Source organism: Aulonocara sp. 'chitande type north' Nkhata Bay, linkage group LG3, assembly GCF_057382095.1.
Source record: "Aulonocara sp. 'chitande type north' Nkhata Bay isolate Kocher_YH1m ecotype deep benthic linkage group LG3, A_spYH_male_GT1.1, whole genome shotgun sequence".
In the NCBI taxonomy this organism is placed as follows: Eukaryota; Metazoa; Chordata; class Actinopteri; order Cichliformes; family Cichlidae; genus Aulonocara; species Aulonocara sp. 'chitande type north' Nkhata Bay.
Window position 1 is genome coordinate 62,072,830 of NC_141346.1, and position 16,349 is coordinate 62,089,178.

A 16,349-nucleotide genomic window follows, 5' to 3' on the forward strand; every position below is an offset into this window, starting at 1 on the left:
GACTCTGAACTGTTTGTCTTCCCACATGATGTGAATGAAGGGCAGCATTTCTTACCGCAGTCCAGCTGCTGCCTCCACAATCCTAATGTAACTCCAGCCTGTTGACAAGCTGCTGCATATGCTTCATAACTGGCACAGCGCATAGCTTCACTGCCTCCCTCAGCACACAGGTCAAACAGACAGTCACTGAAAGGACAAACATGAGCACAAGCAAAAAGCTCACACATGCACGTTGGTTCATACAGCTGCTGTCATGTGTTATATTGAATATGTCTTGATGCACGCTCAATCATCCAGGTACGTAAATCCCAAAAGGCTGATTCTGTTCATCTAGACGTTGCGTTTTTCAGATGAATTATATCGATTATGCTCAAGTTAACATTGTACTGAAATGTGTCCAGAAGACAGCTTCATACATATCCCCACTTAAGTGCAGACTACTTACTCCTGGTAGATTTGGGGTGACACGGTGGCGTGGCAGGCAGCAAATGGCCCACTGGAATCAGACAGCGCCCCACACTTCGTCGGGCTGTTGTAGTCGCTGAGCTGTGACTGAGAGCAGTCTGACACCTCGAACCCTGAGTCTGGATCAGTCTCTGCTTCTTGTCTGGAGACAGAGAAACTGTTGTGTAACAGCCGTGTGTAACATGAAGTTTAGTTTCCACAAAAACTGTAACATGAAACGAGCCTATTCTGTTTGAAGATTTTCTTTTATCAAGCACTTAACAGGCAGACAGACTTGGGCCAAGCTCTGCTAATTATTGTCGGGCAGCAATAATTATCTTTATTTTATAACATAAGGCAGTTTTCTTTAACAACAATATTCTCTGTTAAATAGTGACAGAAATCTGTAGAAGCAGTGAGCCTGGTTGTAATCGTACCTCAGTGCACGGATAGGACGGTCCAAGATCCTAAGTCTGTTGGCAGGTCGATCATTGACCTTCCAACTATCTCCAAATTCTTTAAGCTCCCTGACTACTGTCCCATCTGGCTTCATGTATTCATTTCTGGTGATGCCATCATAGTTCCCACACAGTCCTCTAACAGAATTCTTATAGGTACCAGGAAGTATGATTTCTGATACACAAACAGAGAGACATAAGAGGAACGTGAACAGATTTGTACAAAAGCCTAAGACGTTCTCAGACAGAACTGTCTTCTTCTTTTACCTCCTCGACTGTTGCCATCAAAGCGTACAGTGAGTCCAAAGTCAGCGGTGAGCTGGATCTGCCTGGAGTTCCTTGTGATGGTCAAACCATCAACTGGTGTGAGAGGAGGTGTTACATACTCCCCGTTGACCTACAGGAGATCAGGTAGGATTGCGTTACATCATTTTTACCATTAGAAATGCATGAAAACCTGCTCTTTTTTAACAAAGTGTCAGCTGACCAGGACAGTCTTCTTCTGCAGGAATTTAACATTGACACCGTAAACATTGATGTCCATCTCCTCCAGGAACGACACCCTCTTGTTCATTCCACGTCTAACGTTCTTTCCTCTCACCACCAGGGGCGTCAGGGAGCTCGACAGGTTGTGACCCAGAGCAAGTTCATAGGTGTCGACACCTTGGAAGTGATGCTTGAAGCCATCGAATGTTAGGTAGTGAGGATCCCCACAGATGCTGCACTGATTGAACTCTAACGATGGTGGAAAATGGGAGGATTCATGGTCAAAAACCACAGTCATTTTTGTTACTTTGCTTGTTTATTAAGGTTTGAAGTCTCTCAAACTCACCGGTGGGTCTGCAGTAGCGGTTTCCATTCTTGTCCAGGTCACACAGTGAATTCGAATTACAGCTGTGGTCCTCACATCTGACTTCACCACCAGGGTTACAGGTACACGACTCAGTGCATTTATCTGTTAGCCACAAATCTCCTACCTGTGGGCGCACACACAGACATGCATGGGACTGGTTATACCTGGATTTAGAATAAAGGGTTTTCAATATGCTAATATTAAATCCTCATAGCCTCTGTGTACTTTTGAGCTCAGGATTTTCTATTATGGAACATCCCACTGAGTCCATCATCTAGCAACAGTACGGGCAGTACTGTACTCACATCATGGTACTCCCTGTTTGAGTCCAGACAGCCACACTGGTCCAGAGTAACACACTTGCCGTCACTGAGGACGTAACCAGCATTGCACTGGCAGCCCTCGAGACAAGTAGTTGGAGGCAGATGGCAGAAGACAGGGAAGAGGTCAGAGCACGTGGGAGGGCAGGGGGCTGTGCAGTCTGAGTAGTGGCTGTTAGGAAGACAGGGCAGGGCTGCAGAGAGGGACGAGAATGAGGTAAGACAAACAATAAATTCAAATCTTTGTGAATCTTTGTTACTGTAACTCACGGCAAAAGCTGCTGTTTCTCCAGCTGATGGTGACACCGGCACTCTGACAGGCCTGAGCATATGCCTCCACGTTGTCACAGAGCGTAGTCTGCATGCCGTCATACTCGCACATGTCATAGACGCAGTTAGCCAGGAAAGCCTCAGGGGGCACTAGAGCGTGGCACGGCTTGAAGTTATTGGAGAGAATGACCCCACCACACTGAGCCTCATACAGCATCTCTTCTTCTTTGCTACACTTTGGGTGGATGTCTGGACGGGTGTCTGGCTGACAACTGAACAGAAGAACATTTGGATCAGGGTGTAATTTCGCCAACATGGACAGCATACATTTGATTCATTAGAGTAACCACTATCTGGAACCAGGGGTGTTTTGCGTGTTTGGTGAATCTGGAGACCACTACTATCTTTAAGTCTGACGTCCAAACTCCGCTGCAGGTCCCAAAGTCAAACGATCACTGCAGCATCACTGAGAGTTAAAAACTGTCTAAATTCTTTCATCTTTAATAAAATGATCAGCGTTGCTGCTTTACCAGGTGGAACAATTAAGTTTAATGTCCAGGAATCCATGGAAACCGAATTTATGAAATGTAATGGAGTTAGAAGTTAGCAAGCAGTTAGCTCGCTAGTTTCCATCTATATGTAATATAGCATGTTTGAATGAGGGATTTCCAAAATGTACAGCTCTGCTATCATTTCCAGCATAAATGAAGACAGAAAACTAAACAGCAGTGGCGTTTGTAGGCTAGCTGGTATATAATCATGTGCTACATGTTTATATATCGCTTTTTCCACTCGATAAAAGTTAACATGAGGGTTCCAGATGGTTAGGGAAAAATGCAATCGCATGGCAGGATGCTGTAAACGGACCAAACTTCAGTCAGGAGAACAACTGAGATAATCCATCCACAATACGAGGTTAGTCATTAATGTACTGCTGCATGGGCTGGGCTGTAGTTACATGTAAGGTTTTAAAAACTGAGCTTTAAAATGAACAGTGGTAAAAAAACAGAAAAGAAAAACAAGAGAAGCCGACTGTTTTTAGGGGCTTGTTCAGATTAAATAGAACAAGATACAAAGCATTAAAACATGTTAAAAACACAACAGCCTTATTAAACGCAGAGTAGTTTGGACCTGGAAGCAGGATTCAACATGTCATCACTTAAAGACCGGATAGAGTTACAACTAATATCCGCATAACAACACTAAAAGTTGTTCACTGGTTGTTACCCACTGACCCAGGATCACTGTCTCCATTTGATTTCCAGCTGTTTCCCAGTTCAATGTCATCCTTGGCTGGTTTCTTGTTGGGCATTAGGTTGTCATCAGAGGGGTTCTGGTTGTAGTTTCCACACATGCCACACACCTGGAGAAGAGGCCAGTGGAACAAGGTTATTGCAATGTTTCTGTAATATACAGCAGAGCAGCTACTACAAGCAGCCATGACTAGCATACACAATTTGTAATTTTTAATTTCCTCATGTGACTTGACATTGAAAGAGTTGTGATGCAGACACTAGAAAACATGGTCTTAATTTCTGATACCTTATCAAAATATTCTCCTGGAACAGTGATCTCAACGTGATGGACTCCGTCAAATTTCACCTGTAGACCAAAGTTTGTGTCCAGCAGACTATAGGCTCCACTGGTTATCACTTTAGCTCCAGCCAAGTCAACGGAAACTGGGGTTTTCACCCGCTGTCCGTTCACCTGAGCACAGAAAAGTGAAATCATGTCAGCTGCTGATTGTTTCAGTATGGCGTAGTTCCTCTATATTTGAATGTCTGTAAAATCATAAACTATGTCACATACCAGAACTCTGCGGCCCTTTTGCAGTTCAATAACAGTGCCAGGGTACAGGGTGACTTTCACAGAGCGAACATATGATGCCTCTGGTTGACCACGTTCCTCATTCTTAGCCACTATGTTGAAAGGAGTGACTTGGGTGGCGTTGCACACCTTTAAAATAGTGTATATTTTGTTTTCAAAGACAAAACAGCGCCACAGGAATATCTGTTGTGTACAAAGTAAGTTAAACTGCTCCCATACCTCCACCAGAGTATATGTGCAAGTTCCCATGAACGTATGCATCACACCATCAAAAGTGTAGTAGTGCGGATCTCCAGCTACATGACACACTCCTTTACCTGAGGTCGGATATGAGACTCGGTAAAAGGGCAAAAACATACACTGACACAGCTTTAGGTGACGTGAACATGTAATTATCCAGCCCTTCGTTCAGTTTACCTGTAGAATGACAGCCTAGTACTCCTTCCACCACTTTGCACTCCTGTGCAGGGCTGCACTGCCAAGACTCACAGCTGATGTTGTTGTTTCCAGCACACTTGCATTGCTCTGAGCAGTCAGCCTTTGTGAACCAAGTGTCTCCAACCTAAACATATACCAAAAAAGTTTAATGCACCCTTACATAAAACACAATTTCTTGCAAAAAGGAAAATCTCCCACTGCACACCCACCGGCCTGTATTTCCCATCACCATCAGTGCATCCACACTGGCTGATTGGGACACATTTGTCTCCGCTGAGGATGAGGCCAGTGTCACAGATGCAGCCCTCCACACAGGGAAGATCGCAAGAGCCGCCGTGTCCTGCAGGGTTCTGACAGCTCGGCTGAGGACATGCAGGGCCACATGAGGTGTAATGACTGCCTGGGGGGCACTTCAGAGCTGGAGGGAGTCAAGCAATTTTTAGGGTTGTTTGTAAAAATGCACAACAGTTGTTACATAGCTATAAACAAAAAGAAGGTTGTATTTGTCTACAGGAAACATGTTACAGCAAAACTCATAAAGTTTGTGTACAGCATTTCTTTTTGAACCATTGTTGGCCCCTAACTCAGAAGAGGGACAGTTTTGGTGCTCGCAGTGGAATTATCTAAACCTTGTGAGAGATGTAACCTAGTGAAAGTGAAACAAATGAGAGTATATAGTTTAAACTGCACTATTTTCACCAGGATATTTTTCTGAAAAAAACAAACAAACAAATATTGGTAAATTTTCTTGAAATCTGGGAGGGTCTGGAATGTCCACTATATGTTTCTGTGGACCAATAAACCTTTGTGTTTCCCATAAAGCGGCATATAAGCATTATTCCTTAGCACCTAAAAATCAAGCGTATGTAACCTCTGTTAGACAGCAGACGCTGCAGTTTTAAATGGAAATATAAACTACGTACTATAATGTAACTAGTAGTAAAGAAAGTGGAAGATGACCTGGGTGTATTGGACAAATCATGGGGATTTTCTTACTTTATACTCAACTTTTTATATTTAAACTGATCATTTTGTCACGCTCAAAATGAAGGCACTGATTTCTCAGGGAAACATCTAATATTGTTATTATTACTTTAGTAATACGTTTGGTAGCAATGGAAAAAGTATTACTTAAGATCCTATTTTTTCTCTATACACACACAAAGAAAAACAGGACTCACGACAGAAGGTGTTCGTCCTCCATTCGATGGGGACTCCTGCAGCAGCACACATGTCGGCGTAGGTCTCTATGGCCTGGCACAGAGCCACGGTCTCACCTCCAGTGGCACACATGTCGAATACACAACTCTCAAAGTATGGCTCAGGGGATACAACAGAGTGGCAGGGCTTAAAGATTCCTGAGGTTAAGATCAAAGATAGAACAAAGTGTAGTTGAAGCGACTGCTTGGGGATGATTTTCACCACATTGTCTAGCCTAACAGTGATATATATCAGAGAGGCCAGCCCACAAGTTTTAAGGTAAATGTAAAGATTGTTTAATATATGTGAGACATATACAAAGTGGGAAAAAGGCATGAAGGGCTTACTTCAGCTAACAGCACATATCTATATTTCACATCACCAAACCAATTGGTTGTTTTACTGCATGTATACGTCATATCATTTCCCAAGCATCGCTTCCACAGTTCCTGGCTTGTGCTGAGAGCCATGTTTTGTCTACAAGGGTGCTGAAGTCATCAAATGTCAGTGCTTAATAAGATTAAGTACACACTGTAAACCAGCATATTGTTTCAGTGCAGGAGTTTGTGTGTTCTAGTCACGTGCTTGTGACAATACAAAGCATCATATAAGAATCAGTCTATTTAGTATTTACAGGCATCCAACAGGTACCTGCGGGCCAAATGGAGTGAAAGGCAGTAGATGAAAAAGGAGGAGTTTGGTGAGTCCATTAAAATGGCAAACAATCCTCAATCCTACAGTCAGGTCTTCTGTAATGGAAGCAGAGTCTGTGCACCAACTATAAGGGATCACATTTCTCACCCTCCCTGGGAAAATCAGTGGTAGGCTGCCAGGGGCGGCCTTTCTCACTGATTCTGTTCATAGTTTTTATGTAAGAATATCTCGGCACAGCCAAGTAATGAAGGCTGTCCATTTGGTGGCATCAGGATTCCATCTTTGCCTTTTGCAGATTTTGTTGTTCATCACATGGTGAGCTCCAGCTTCCACTGGAACGTTTCGCAGCTGAGTGTAAAGCGAGAACCTCCAAGTCCAAGACCACGGTTCTCAGCCAGATAAAGGTGGAGCACTCACTCCAGGTCAGGGATGAGTTCAGGGGTCTTGGGATCTTGTGCATATGTATTATTGTAGGGTCTACCTTTCAATATAAAGTGCCTTGAGGCAACTGTTATTGTGATTTGTGGCTGTACAAATAAAATTTAATTGATTTGACAGACAGATTGGGATAGCATCTGGGTAATCTATGATCCTTCCCTGACCTACGGTTCAGAGCTCTGGGTAGCGACCGAAAAAAATGAGGTTATGTACATAAGCGGCGGAAATGAGCTTCCTTCGAAGGGTGGCTGGGCTCCAAGATAGGGTGAAGAGCTTGGAGTAGAGTGGCAGCTCCTCCACATTCAAAGGAGCCAATTAGGTGGTTCGGGCATTGACTAGGATGCCACCTGGACACATTTGAGTTAAGGTATTCTGTGATTGAAGGAGGCGGGTCAGTTCCAGGACTTGTTGGAGTGAGAGATCGCTGGAAATATAACTTATTAATGTCAGAAGAGCTGACTAGGATGAGGAAAGTCTGGGCTTGTCTCCTTAAACTACTGCCCCCAGGACCATAGATGGATGGATGGATGGATGGATGGATGGATGGGTAGATGATATTAGACTATTAGTTGTAATGATAACATTCTTTTATGTGTGCGTGTGTGTGTGTATCTTAGTGAGAGAGAGAGAGAGCGCGTGCACACACATATGTGTTTTTCATACCGTTGGGATCAGTGATCATGCCACAGCTGGTAGGCTTCGTGGCCTCTTCCTCCACCTTTACATCACAATCTTCTTCTTCTGTACCATCAGTACAGCTGAGAGGAAATGGGAGAATTCATTGCAATGGAGTCAACATGTTTGTGCTTGGTAATTCTAAGGCTAAGATTAGCAGGAGACTGGTGACATGTACAGGACAATTTCTGGGAAGAACTTGAAAAGTTTAATAGCGATATTTAATGCAGACGTAGCAGTCAAAGCCGAATGACAATGAAATAAAAGGAACTTAGGAATAAAGTAGGATCAACAATTCTTGTATTGACATAATGATGAAGAAATGAAAATCTACAAATAGATAAAATTAAAGGTCTTATATTCTGTTTTCTGTAATGTGACTCACTCGGGGTCTGAGTCAGCAACCTGCCAGCTGTCTCCTAGCTCATTGGTGTTAGCAGCTGGTGTGTTATCTGGTTTCAAGTTGTCATCGTTAGGGTTCCCATTGAAATTTCCTGTGGAGACAACAGATATTCAAAATCACTCTATTTTAATTAGTCAAATCCTGTGTTTTATTCACTTAGTAAGGAACAACAGCAAATAATTGCACTGGCTCTTACCACACATCCCACAGAGTAGGCCATTGTAGGAAGTTGGCAAAGTGACATCAGCATGATGGTTTCCATCAAAACGCACCCTCAGATTAAAAGATGTTTCTAAGACAACAAACTTTCCACTCAAGTAGATCTTAACTCCCCTGATGGAGGTAACAGGTGGAACAACCGCAGTGCCATTGACCTGACAACAGCCAGAGATCACAATATTATTGCCAGAAAAACACAGCTTATTATGTGTACTTGTTCTTTGTTCCTCTACAGTAGACTTTTCCTTTAAATCAACCATCTTTATATACAAATGCAGCAGGGGACAGTTTCCACCTTCTACTGAGACGAGGCTGAATCTGTTATTAAAACACATGTTAGGAAAACACATTCAGTAAAGAGGCTGCTATAAATATAGCTTTGTTATACTTGCATTCTGTTGATTTAAATTTGGTGGAGAACTAGTTTAATTTTTTAAAAATTGTGTTTTATTTTGACTGCTGCAGATTATAAAAATCTTAAATCTGATTATGAAGAGATTTAAAGAAAATCTTACAAGTGGTTCTTGTTCCAATAGGCCTAGGCTGTACATATTGGCCTTAAAATTATTCAGTTGGTAGTAAATAAAATGGGTAAAAGCACTAAGATAGCAAACAGAGATACTGTTTATTGTATGAGTGACTGGAAGAACCCTCTGCCTACCTGGACCGTGTGTCCCTTGCCAAGGATGACAGTGATACCATTCACATTGATCACCACAGCCCTCACATAGGAAACCTTCTTATTACTTCCTCTGTGCTCATTCTGGGTATGGACCGTGAAATGTGGCAAGCCAGAGGAGACATTGCAGAGTTTGGTCAAGGTGTAGGAGCATGAACCCATGTAATGGTGAGTACGTTTATCAAAGGTTATGTAGTGAGGATCACCAGAAACTGAGCAGATACCATTTCCTGAACAAAGAAGGCAGGGAGTTACTTTATCATTTACCATGATGAGCAAAACAAATGCAGATTTCAGTGGAACTATATAAAATGGATAATGCACTGAGATGTCAGATGTGTTAAATGAAATAATAATCTTTAGATGTATGTGAAGCGGTGTGATTAATATACCAATAGGGTGGCATTCATATTCTCCATCTTGTAGTTGGCAGCTCTCAGTAGTTGGGTTACAGCTGGTGTTATGACACTGTAGCAGACCTCCACTGTGACACATACACTTTTGTTCACAACCCTCCAAGTACCAGTCATCGCCCACCTGAAAAATGTACACAGAATACAAAAAACAATCAAAATTTTGTCATGTAATTCTCTCTTATACATCACACGAATATAAAGATAAGATAAGATAACCTTTATTAGTCCCACACGTGGGAAATTTGTGGGAAAGATCAAAAATGATAAATAAATATATAAATATAAATGTATCAAAATGTATATAAATATACATGTGGATGCAAACCAGGGATTCTGTATGCCACTAACTAATTAGGCCAACCTTTACTCATTTATTTATTGATTTTGGGCTTGCTAATTGTGGTGGCACCCGTATGTAAATGCTGTGACATAAATACAAATTCTATAACACCAGTGTCTTTTAAATTCAGGCAAAATACAGCATAATAAATATAACCTGTGCTTGATAAGTTGAAAGTAAAAATCTTTGTTGTAAAACCAATATTTGTGTGCCAACAGTTCACTGCAGTCTATGCACCCTTAATTTAGTTGAGTTTTAATTTCTTTTTTACTGTAGGGTCTTTGTGTCTCTTGGCGTCTCTCCTGTTGAAGTCATAAAGAGAACTGAAAATGATGTTAGCATGAGCTTAGCACATTTTAAAGGTAAATGGAATATGGTTTTAATTGTTTGGAGGCTGTTTCCACTTACAGGGTGATAGGTTCCACTGGGGTCCACACAACCACAGTCTCTCAGTTCCACACATTTGTCATCACTGAGAATGAAGCCAGGGTTACACTCACAACCCTCCACACACACTTCCTCACAGCCAGGTGGTCCCACCACACCAAGACATGTCTCAGGACATGAATTCACACAAAGGGAGTAGGAGCTATTGGGAGGACAGGTCAGAGCTGTGTGGACAAACACAGGGATGAACAATAATGAGAGGGAACAATGGTGGACAAATAGCAACAGAGAAGGGAGTGGGAGTAGGATGATTCAAAGACAGGGCACCTACGTATCTCATATTGATTTAACTCAGTGTCATAAATGAAAGCAAGGATAATATTAACTGCATTGAATATTTTACATTGGTTTCAGCATTGTGCACTGTATCTTAAACTCTCCTCCCTATACAATTATAAATATGATTATAAGTTCAATTATAATGTTGGTGAGCAGGATGTAATATATCGTGGTTATATTTACAGGTGGAGACAACTTCCAAATGGAGAAGCTATGGCATGCACCCCATTTAAAAGGGAAAATGCTGAAGGCTCATTTTTCCAAAATGAAAAGGTATTATTCAAGTCTTTATTCATTTATGCTTCAGAATGGGGCTTATCAAGCCAATGGGTGATGTCACTGTGACTATGTTTTATATATCATATATCTTTTAGATATATTTGGTATATCTCAGATTCAAACTTACGGCAGAAGTCTGGAGTTCTCCATTGGTAGACTTTGGCTCCAGCACTATGACATGCGTCAGTGTAGGCCTGGAGCTGGTCACACAGCACATGCTGCTGGCCGTTGAACTGACACATGTCATACACACAGCTTTGGAAGAATGGAGTGGGATTAACTACACTGATGCACTCCCTGTAACAGAGAAAAGCACTCACTTAGCTTAGGTAGGAAAAGGCAGAGGCTCATATATACTGAAAATCTGAGTTCGAACAAACAAACAAGCTACATTTGGTGGTGAAACAGTCAACAATTGTTGCATAAGTTTAGCAACAATTCACTAGCTGGGGCCAGTGAATAAAGGTGAATGGCTTAAACATGAATTGAACTGCGGTTTGGGGAAGGCCTCGCTGGGGACTGGCGGCGGCTCCTGGGCTGGCAGATCCCCATGTACTAATGAGAAGTGAAACAGTGAAAGAATTGAAATTGAAAAAGGGGAGGGAGGGTTGGGAATGAATGGAAGAACAAACAGCTAGTAGAACTGGGGGATTATATATAGATAAGAACAGGAAGGGAAGTGTTTGGATACTTTATCTCTAACTCACTAACTGAGTCCACATTGTCATTTTACATTTTACAGTGTTCCTATTAGAAAAAGGTGAATGGCTTAAACATGAGTTGAACTGAGCTTTAGGGAAGGGCGCAAAGGGGACTGGTGCCTCCCGGGCTGGCAGATCCCCAAAGAAGGCATCCCCTAGAAGCAGCAATAATTGTGCATTGTGAAGGTGAAAGACCTCTGCAGTAATAATTCAATTTTTCAATTCAATTTATTTATACAGCCCCAAATCACAACAACAATCGCCTCAAGGCGCTTTATATGTAAGGTAGACCCTGCAGTAATACCTACAGAAACAACCCAACAATCATATGACTAACTATGAGCAAGCACTTTGGCGACAGTGGGAAGGAACAACTCCATTTAACAGGAAGAAACTTCTGGCAAAACCATTCCCATGGAAGGACAGCCATCTGCCGCTACCGGCTGAGGTGGAAGAAGGAAAGCAGGACAAAAGAGAAGCGCAGAGAGAAGGTGGTCAAGGATTCCAGAGAGTAGAGTGGTTGAGTTCGGAAAATTACGAAGGAATGGTGGGAGAAGACCACAAAGCAGATTTCAGAAAACGAAAGACCTTAATAGCTGAATGAGGAGAACCCCTGATCGAGTGGCAACGTGGCTCGACTGGTGTGGAGGCTGGATGGATGCATGTTTGTATTTTAAGACATGAGGCAATGGCTTGACGGCTCGTAAAAGCTTTTACTGCTGTGTTTGAAAATGATCGATATGGAGACAAAGACTGGCAATACGGTGTCAGGAATGTGCACTGTTACATTTTGTGAAAGATAGATAAATGTATGGACCCTGGCATCCAAGTTATTGGGGAAAGAGGAAAGAGAAACTGGCTTCCAGGTGCCAAAAAGCACGCTGCTGCATTTTGCTCAGGAGAGATAGAGGGAAGAAAAGCTTGCTACTGCAAATGAAGGAAAAGAACCTGGCATCCCGGTACCTGATGTATGCAGGCGAATTTGAAAAAGAAGGACAGAGAAATAGAACCTGGAATACCATTGCAAAAAGTATTCACTTTTTGCAATGGTATTCCATGGTTTTGTAAAGGAGGAAAAGAGAAAGAAAACATGGCATCCCAGTGCTAAAAGCATGTTGCTGGATTTGTAAAGGAGGAAAAGAGAAAGAAAACATGGCATCCCAGCGCTAAAAGCCTGCTGCTGCATTTGTAAAGGAGGAACAGAGAAAGGAACCAGGAATCCCGGGCCCAAAAGCTTGCTGGTATATTTGCAAAGGAGGGACAGAGAAAGAGAACCTGGCATTCCAGTGCCAAAAAACATGCTGCTGTATTTTTGTGAAAAGGGGAGGGACGGAAGAGGAACTGGCAACCCGGTGCTAAAAGCGTGCTACTGCATTTGTGAACGAGGGATAGAGAAAGAAAGAGAACCTGGCATTCCTGTGCCAAAAAACATGCTGCTGCATTTTTGTGAAAAAGGGAGGGACAGAAGAGGAACTGGCAACCCGGTGCTAAAAGCTTGCTCCTGCATTTGTGAAGGAGGGATAGAGAAAGAAAGCCTGACATCCTAGTGCCAAGAAGCATGCTGCTGCATTGTGCGAGGGAGGGATAGAGGTGAAGGGAAACTGGAATCTCCTGGGTAGAAAACCTTGTTGATGCATTTGCAAATGAGGAATAATAACTTGGCATCCTGGTGCCAAAAGCTCACTGTTGCATTTGCAAAGGAGGGTTATAGAAAGAACCTGGTATCCCAGGTTTTTTGCAACGATAGATAGAGATAAACTGGCAAGTCATTGGTAAAAACTTGCTGCTGCGTTTGAGAATGAGGGACAAAGAACGAAACTGGCATCCCAGTGCCAGAAGGGTTCATTACAGCATTACAGTAATAGTATTGAAAATATTTATTCATATTTTACAGGTCAGTTGGGTGATTACCAGGCATGCTGCCATCTATTTCATGATTTTATAAGGTCAGGAAAAAAACGTTGTAAAATCCCAGGAATCCCATCAGTTTAACCAAGTCGATAACCAAAAGTGGAGGGGTTGTGAATTCTTACTGGAAGGGTCCAGTAGGGTCTGTAATTTTACCACATTTCTCTGGTTTTACAACTTCAGCTTCCAAATTGGGGTCACAGTCTGGATCAGGCTTTGTTCCTGGGGTACATCTGGTCAACACAAAAATACAAAACACAGTTACATCCTCTTCAGTTTGTCAGAAAGAGTCCGACAGCAAGGTAACGAAAGACATAACCAGAAGAAATCCAAAAGACAGAAAGATAGATATGTTGGAACTCACGAGTCATCTTCATCGTCTTTGGTCTGCCAGCTGTTCCCAAAGTCATTACTATTTCCTGCCACAGTGCCATCTGGTTTAGTGAAGTCATTGTCTGGGTTCCCATCATAGTCACCACAAAGGCCACACATTTGGTCATAGTAGGAGCTGGTAGGACAAAGTCAAGGCAGGATATGTAGGATTAAAATAAGACAAGCTTAAGAATATTTGCAATGTTTCATAAGGTGTTGCTTGGCCTTTTATTGTAATTCTAGAAACAAATGAAGAGAATGCAAAGATCCCTGATACAATAAACCAGGGCATCGTTAGTATATATTAAAAGTTGCATAAGTCCACAATATGCACACAAATGGACTGCTTTGTTTTCACAACATACATAAAACAACTGGTGATGTTCAGCAGTTTAGATCGTTATCTATCAGAGTTTCTTCAGATCGTTAGGTTATGGTTGCATCGGAGGAAAGTGGTAATCAAAAAAAGAATGATGGAGCAATGGAGACAGTGGTCAGGTGTATTGTATGAATGTGTGAAGCAAATAAAAAGAAGTTCTACAATATCAAAATAGTTCAAACCAATATTTATACTAACCTGGGAACTGAGATCTGGGCATAATGGTTTCCATCCCAACGCACCCTCAAGCCAAAGGATGTTTGAAGCGTGATGAACTGACCAGCAAGACTAATAGACATGAGAGGAGAGGGGGAGTGGGGCAGAGCCACCCGTACTCCGTTCACCTGATTCAGTGATGAAGAAAAAGATGTTAAGAACATAAGAATATAAAGATGTTAAACAGACTGTGTAAACGTCTAATTGGTGGACAGGTCAGGGAGTATAAAAGTACAAAGAGTGTGCAATGTGCAGTATATCAGGCAAAAACAGACTTTGTATAGTTTTAACAAGCAAGAAAGACATTGCTTTATGCCTATCACACTGTGTTATCTTTGGCATAGATTCAACTGACAAAATGGGAAAAATCTGTTTTGTTTTTTTTACATGTTGTTAGCAACAAAGTAACTAAAGATATAATTTGAGTTCTTTGCTAAAATGTCAGTTATGTGTAGACATAAGACATACATGGTGATGATACAACTACTGTGTGGGATGTCTGCTGGCACACATTTTACTTAAAGATGGGAAATATAAGAGATAGTAATTCATTCACATACTGACCAGTGTTCTACTGCTCTTCATCAGGGTCACAGTAATTCCATCCACTGTCACATATAGCTTCCTCAGGTATGACACTCCTGCAACTCCTCTCTCTTCATTCTTTGCCTCCACAGAGAACCAAGGGCCTGCACAGGGAAGACCACGACAATCAGGAATATTGTGTGTTTATATTAAAGGTGAATATTGGCATTAACATACAAACCACCACTGACATTCAGTGTCTTCTCTTTGCAGCAAACGTGAATGAAAACAACATCTGTCATGCTTTGCGATGAAAATAATAAATGAGTAAATTTAGCTCATTTAAACTTTAATTTGTGCGTGTGGTGTGGCAAGACTAGAACAGGTGCAATGAAACCCAAACATCTTAATGAATAAATGTCTCAAAATAGTGTGTACCTGTGCTGTTCCTACAGCTTCTTGCCAGTGTGTAAGTACAGGTTCCCATGAAGCTGTAGTACTTCTTGTCAAAGGTGTTGTAGTGTGGATCCCCAGAAACTACACAATCCTGAAAACCTGAGAGAGGGAAAAACATCAGGAACATCAGACTGAAACACAGATGATAAAAAAGATGCAAAGAATATGTCATTTCCTGACTAGACAAAAATTTTCTGCAATTCTGTGATTTTGTATTATAAAGAATTGCATGTAACACGTGTTGTTATAGACAAACTGTACAGAAGAGAGCAAAAGAAACATAACAGCAACACACACATAAATATTTCACTGTTATTGAAAGTAAAAGACGCCTGTGGGTTGTGCTTCTCTATCTTCCATTGCTCAGTCTAATTATGTATATTAGAGCAGGGATAGAAAATGCTCGTTTGAGAACTTTGACAAAGTCTACAGCATCACATCAAACACAGTTGCAAAACTTTTCAGGTTGGCAGTCCAACCCATGAGATCTGGAAACCTACTTAGAATATAATGGCTACAGCTTTGCTGTGTTTTTTTTAGGTGTGAACATTACAAACATACTCGTAGGATAGCAGCCCAGCTCTCCATCCTGAAGTTTACATTCATGCATTGGGGGGCATTCAGAGGCTTCACAGGTAATTCCAGCTGCACCACACCAACATTTTCGCTTGCAGTCTTCCTCAAAAAACTCCTCTCCAGGCTGACAAACAGACAACAAAATTGACAATTAAGCATAGCAGGCACAGATGATTCTTTGTAGATCCTTTTATGCATGTATGTATGAAAATGTTGTTTTAGAGAGGACATAAAGAGACTGCAAGTGACCTGACTTGAAATACAAAGGGCCAAATGATTCACTGCCGGCCTATCAGACCCACTTCACCATACCTCATAATACTGGCCGTTCGTGTGGTTGCAGCCACACATGTTCTCCTTAACGCACTTGCCAGCACTCAGGACATAGCTGGGATCACACACACAGGACTCAGAGCAGGGACCAGAGCAGGAGGGGGGTTTTCCAAAGCATGTTTCCTGACAAGGATCTGCACAAGGTTCGTAGTGGCTGTTTGGGGGACAGCTCAGTGCTAAGCAGACCACAAGAGGTTGAAGTTAGTGATAGGAAACAAAAGTATGTGCTGGTTAAAATATAAAA

At 41.9% G+C, this 16,349-nt stretch overlaps 1 protein-coding gene across 1 annotated transcript in view; it reads right to left on the bottom strand.

Moving 5' to 3' along the window:
* The window catches only part of zanl (zonadhesin, like), a 103,692-nt gene that overhangs the window by 3,861 nt on the left and 83,482 nt on the right, over window positions 1-16,349 (bottom strand). The window contains exons 111-139 of the mRNA XM_086286196.1: window positions 16,085-16,281; window positions 15,758-15,896; window positions 15,179-15,295; window positions 14,780-14,904; window positions 14,198-14,343; window positions 13,613-13,756; window positions 13,374-13,481; window positions 10,767-10,936; window positions 10,043-10,245; window positions 9,271-9,415; window positions 8,861-9,108; window positions 8,177-8,354; window positions 7,963-8,071; window positions 7,566-7,660; window positions 5,792-5,968; window positions 4,820-5,028; window positions 4,590-4,734; window positions 4,392-4,489; window positions 4,155-4,301; window positions 3,888-4,052; window positions 3,581-3,708; window positions 2,346-2,617; window positions 2,061-2,269; window positions 1,735-1,879; window positions 1,390-1,637; window positions 1,170-1,299; window positions 882-1,077; window positions 446-607; window positions 56-186 (exon numbers count right to left, since the gene is read on the bottom strand). Of these exons, the coding sequence (XP_086142322.1) occupies window positions 56-186; window positions 446-607; window positions 882-1,077; window positions 1,170-1,299; window positions 1,390-1,637; window positions 1,735-1,879; window positions 2,061-2,269; window positions 2,346-2,617; window positions 3,581-3,708; window positions 3,888-4,052; window positions 4,155-4,301; window positions 4,392-4,489; window positions 4,590-4,734; window positions 4,820-5,028; window positions 5,792-5,968; window positions 7,566-7,660; window positions 7,963-8,071; window positions 8,177-8,354; window positions 8,861-9,108; window positions 9,271-9,415; window positions 10,043-10,245; window positions 10,767-10,936; window positions 13,374-13,481; window positions 13,613-13,756; window positions 14,198-14,343; window positions 14,780-14,904; window positions 15,179-15,295; window positions 15,758-15,896; window positions 16,085-16,281 (4,686 nt within the window). The remainder of the gene's footprint in view (window positions 1-55; window positions 187-445; window positions 608-881; window positions 1,078-1,169; window positions 1,300-1,389; window positions 1,638-1,734; window positions 1,880-2,060; window positions 2,270-2,345; window positions 2,618-3,580; window positions 3,709-3,887; window positions 4,053-4,154; window positions 4,302-4,391; window positions 4,490-4,589; window positions 4,735-4,819; window positions 5,029-5,791; window positions 5,969-7,565; window positions 7,661-7,962; window positions 8,072-8,176; window positions 8,355-8,860; window positions 9,109-9,270; window positions 9,416-10,042; window positions 10,246-10,766; window positions 10,937-13,373; window positions 13,482-13,612; window positions 13,757-14,197; window positions 14,344-14,779; window positions 14,905-15,178; window positions 15,296-15,757; window positions 15,897-16,084; window positions 16,282-16,349) is intronic.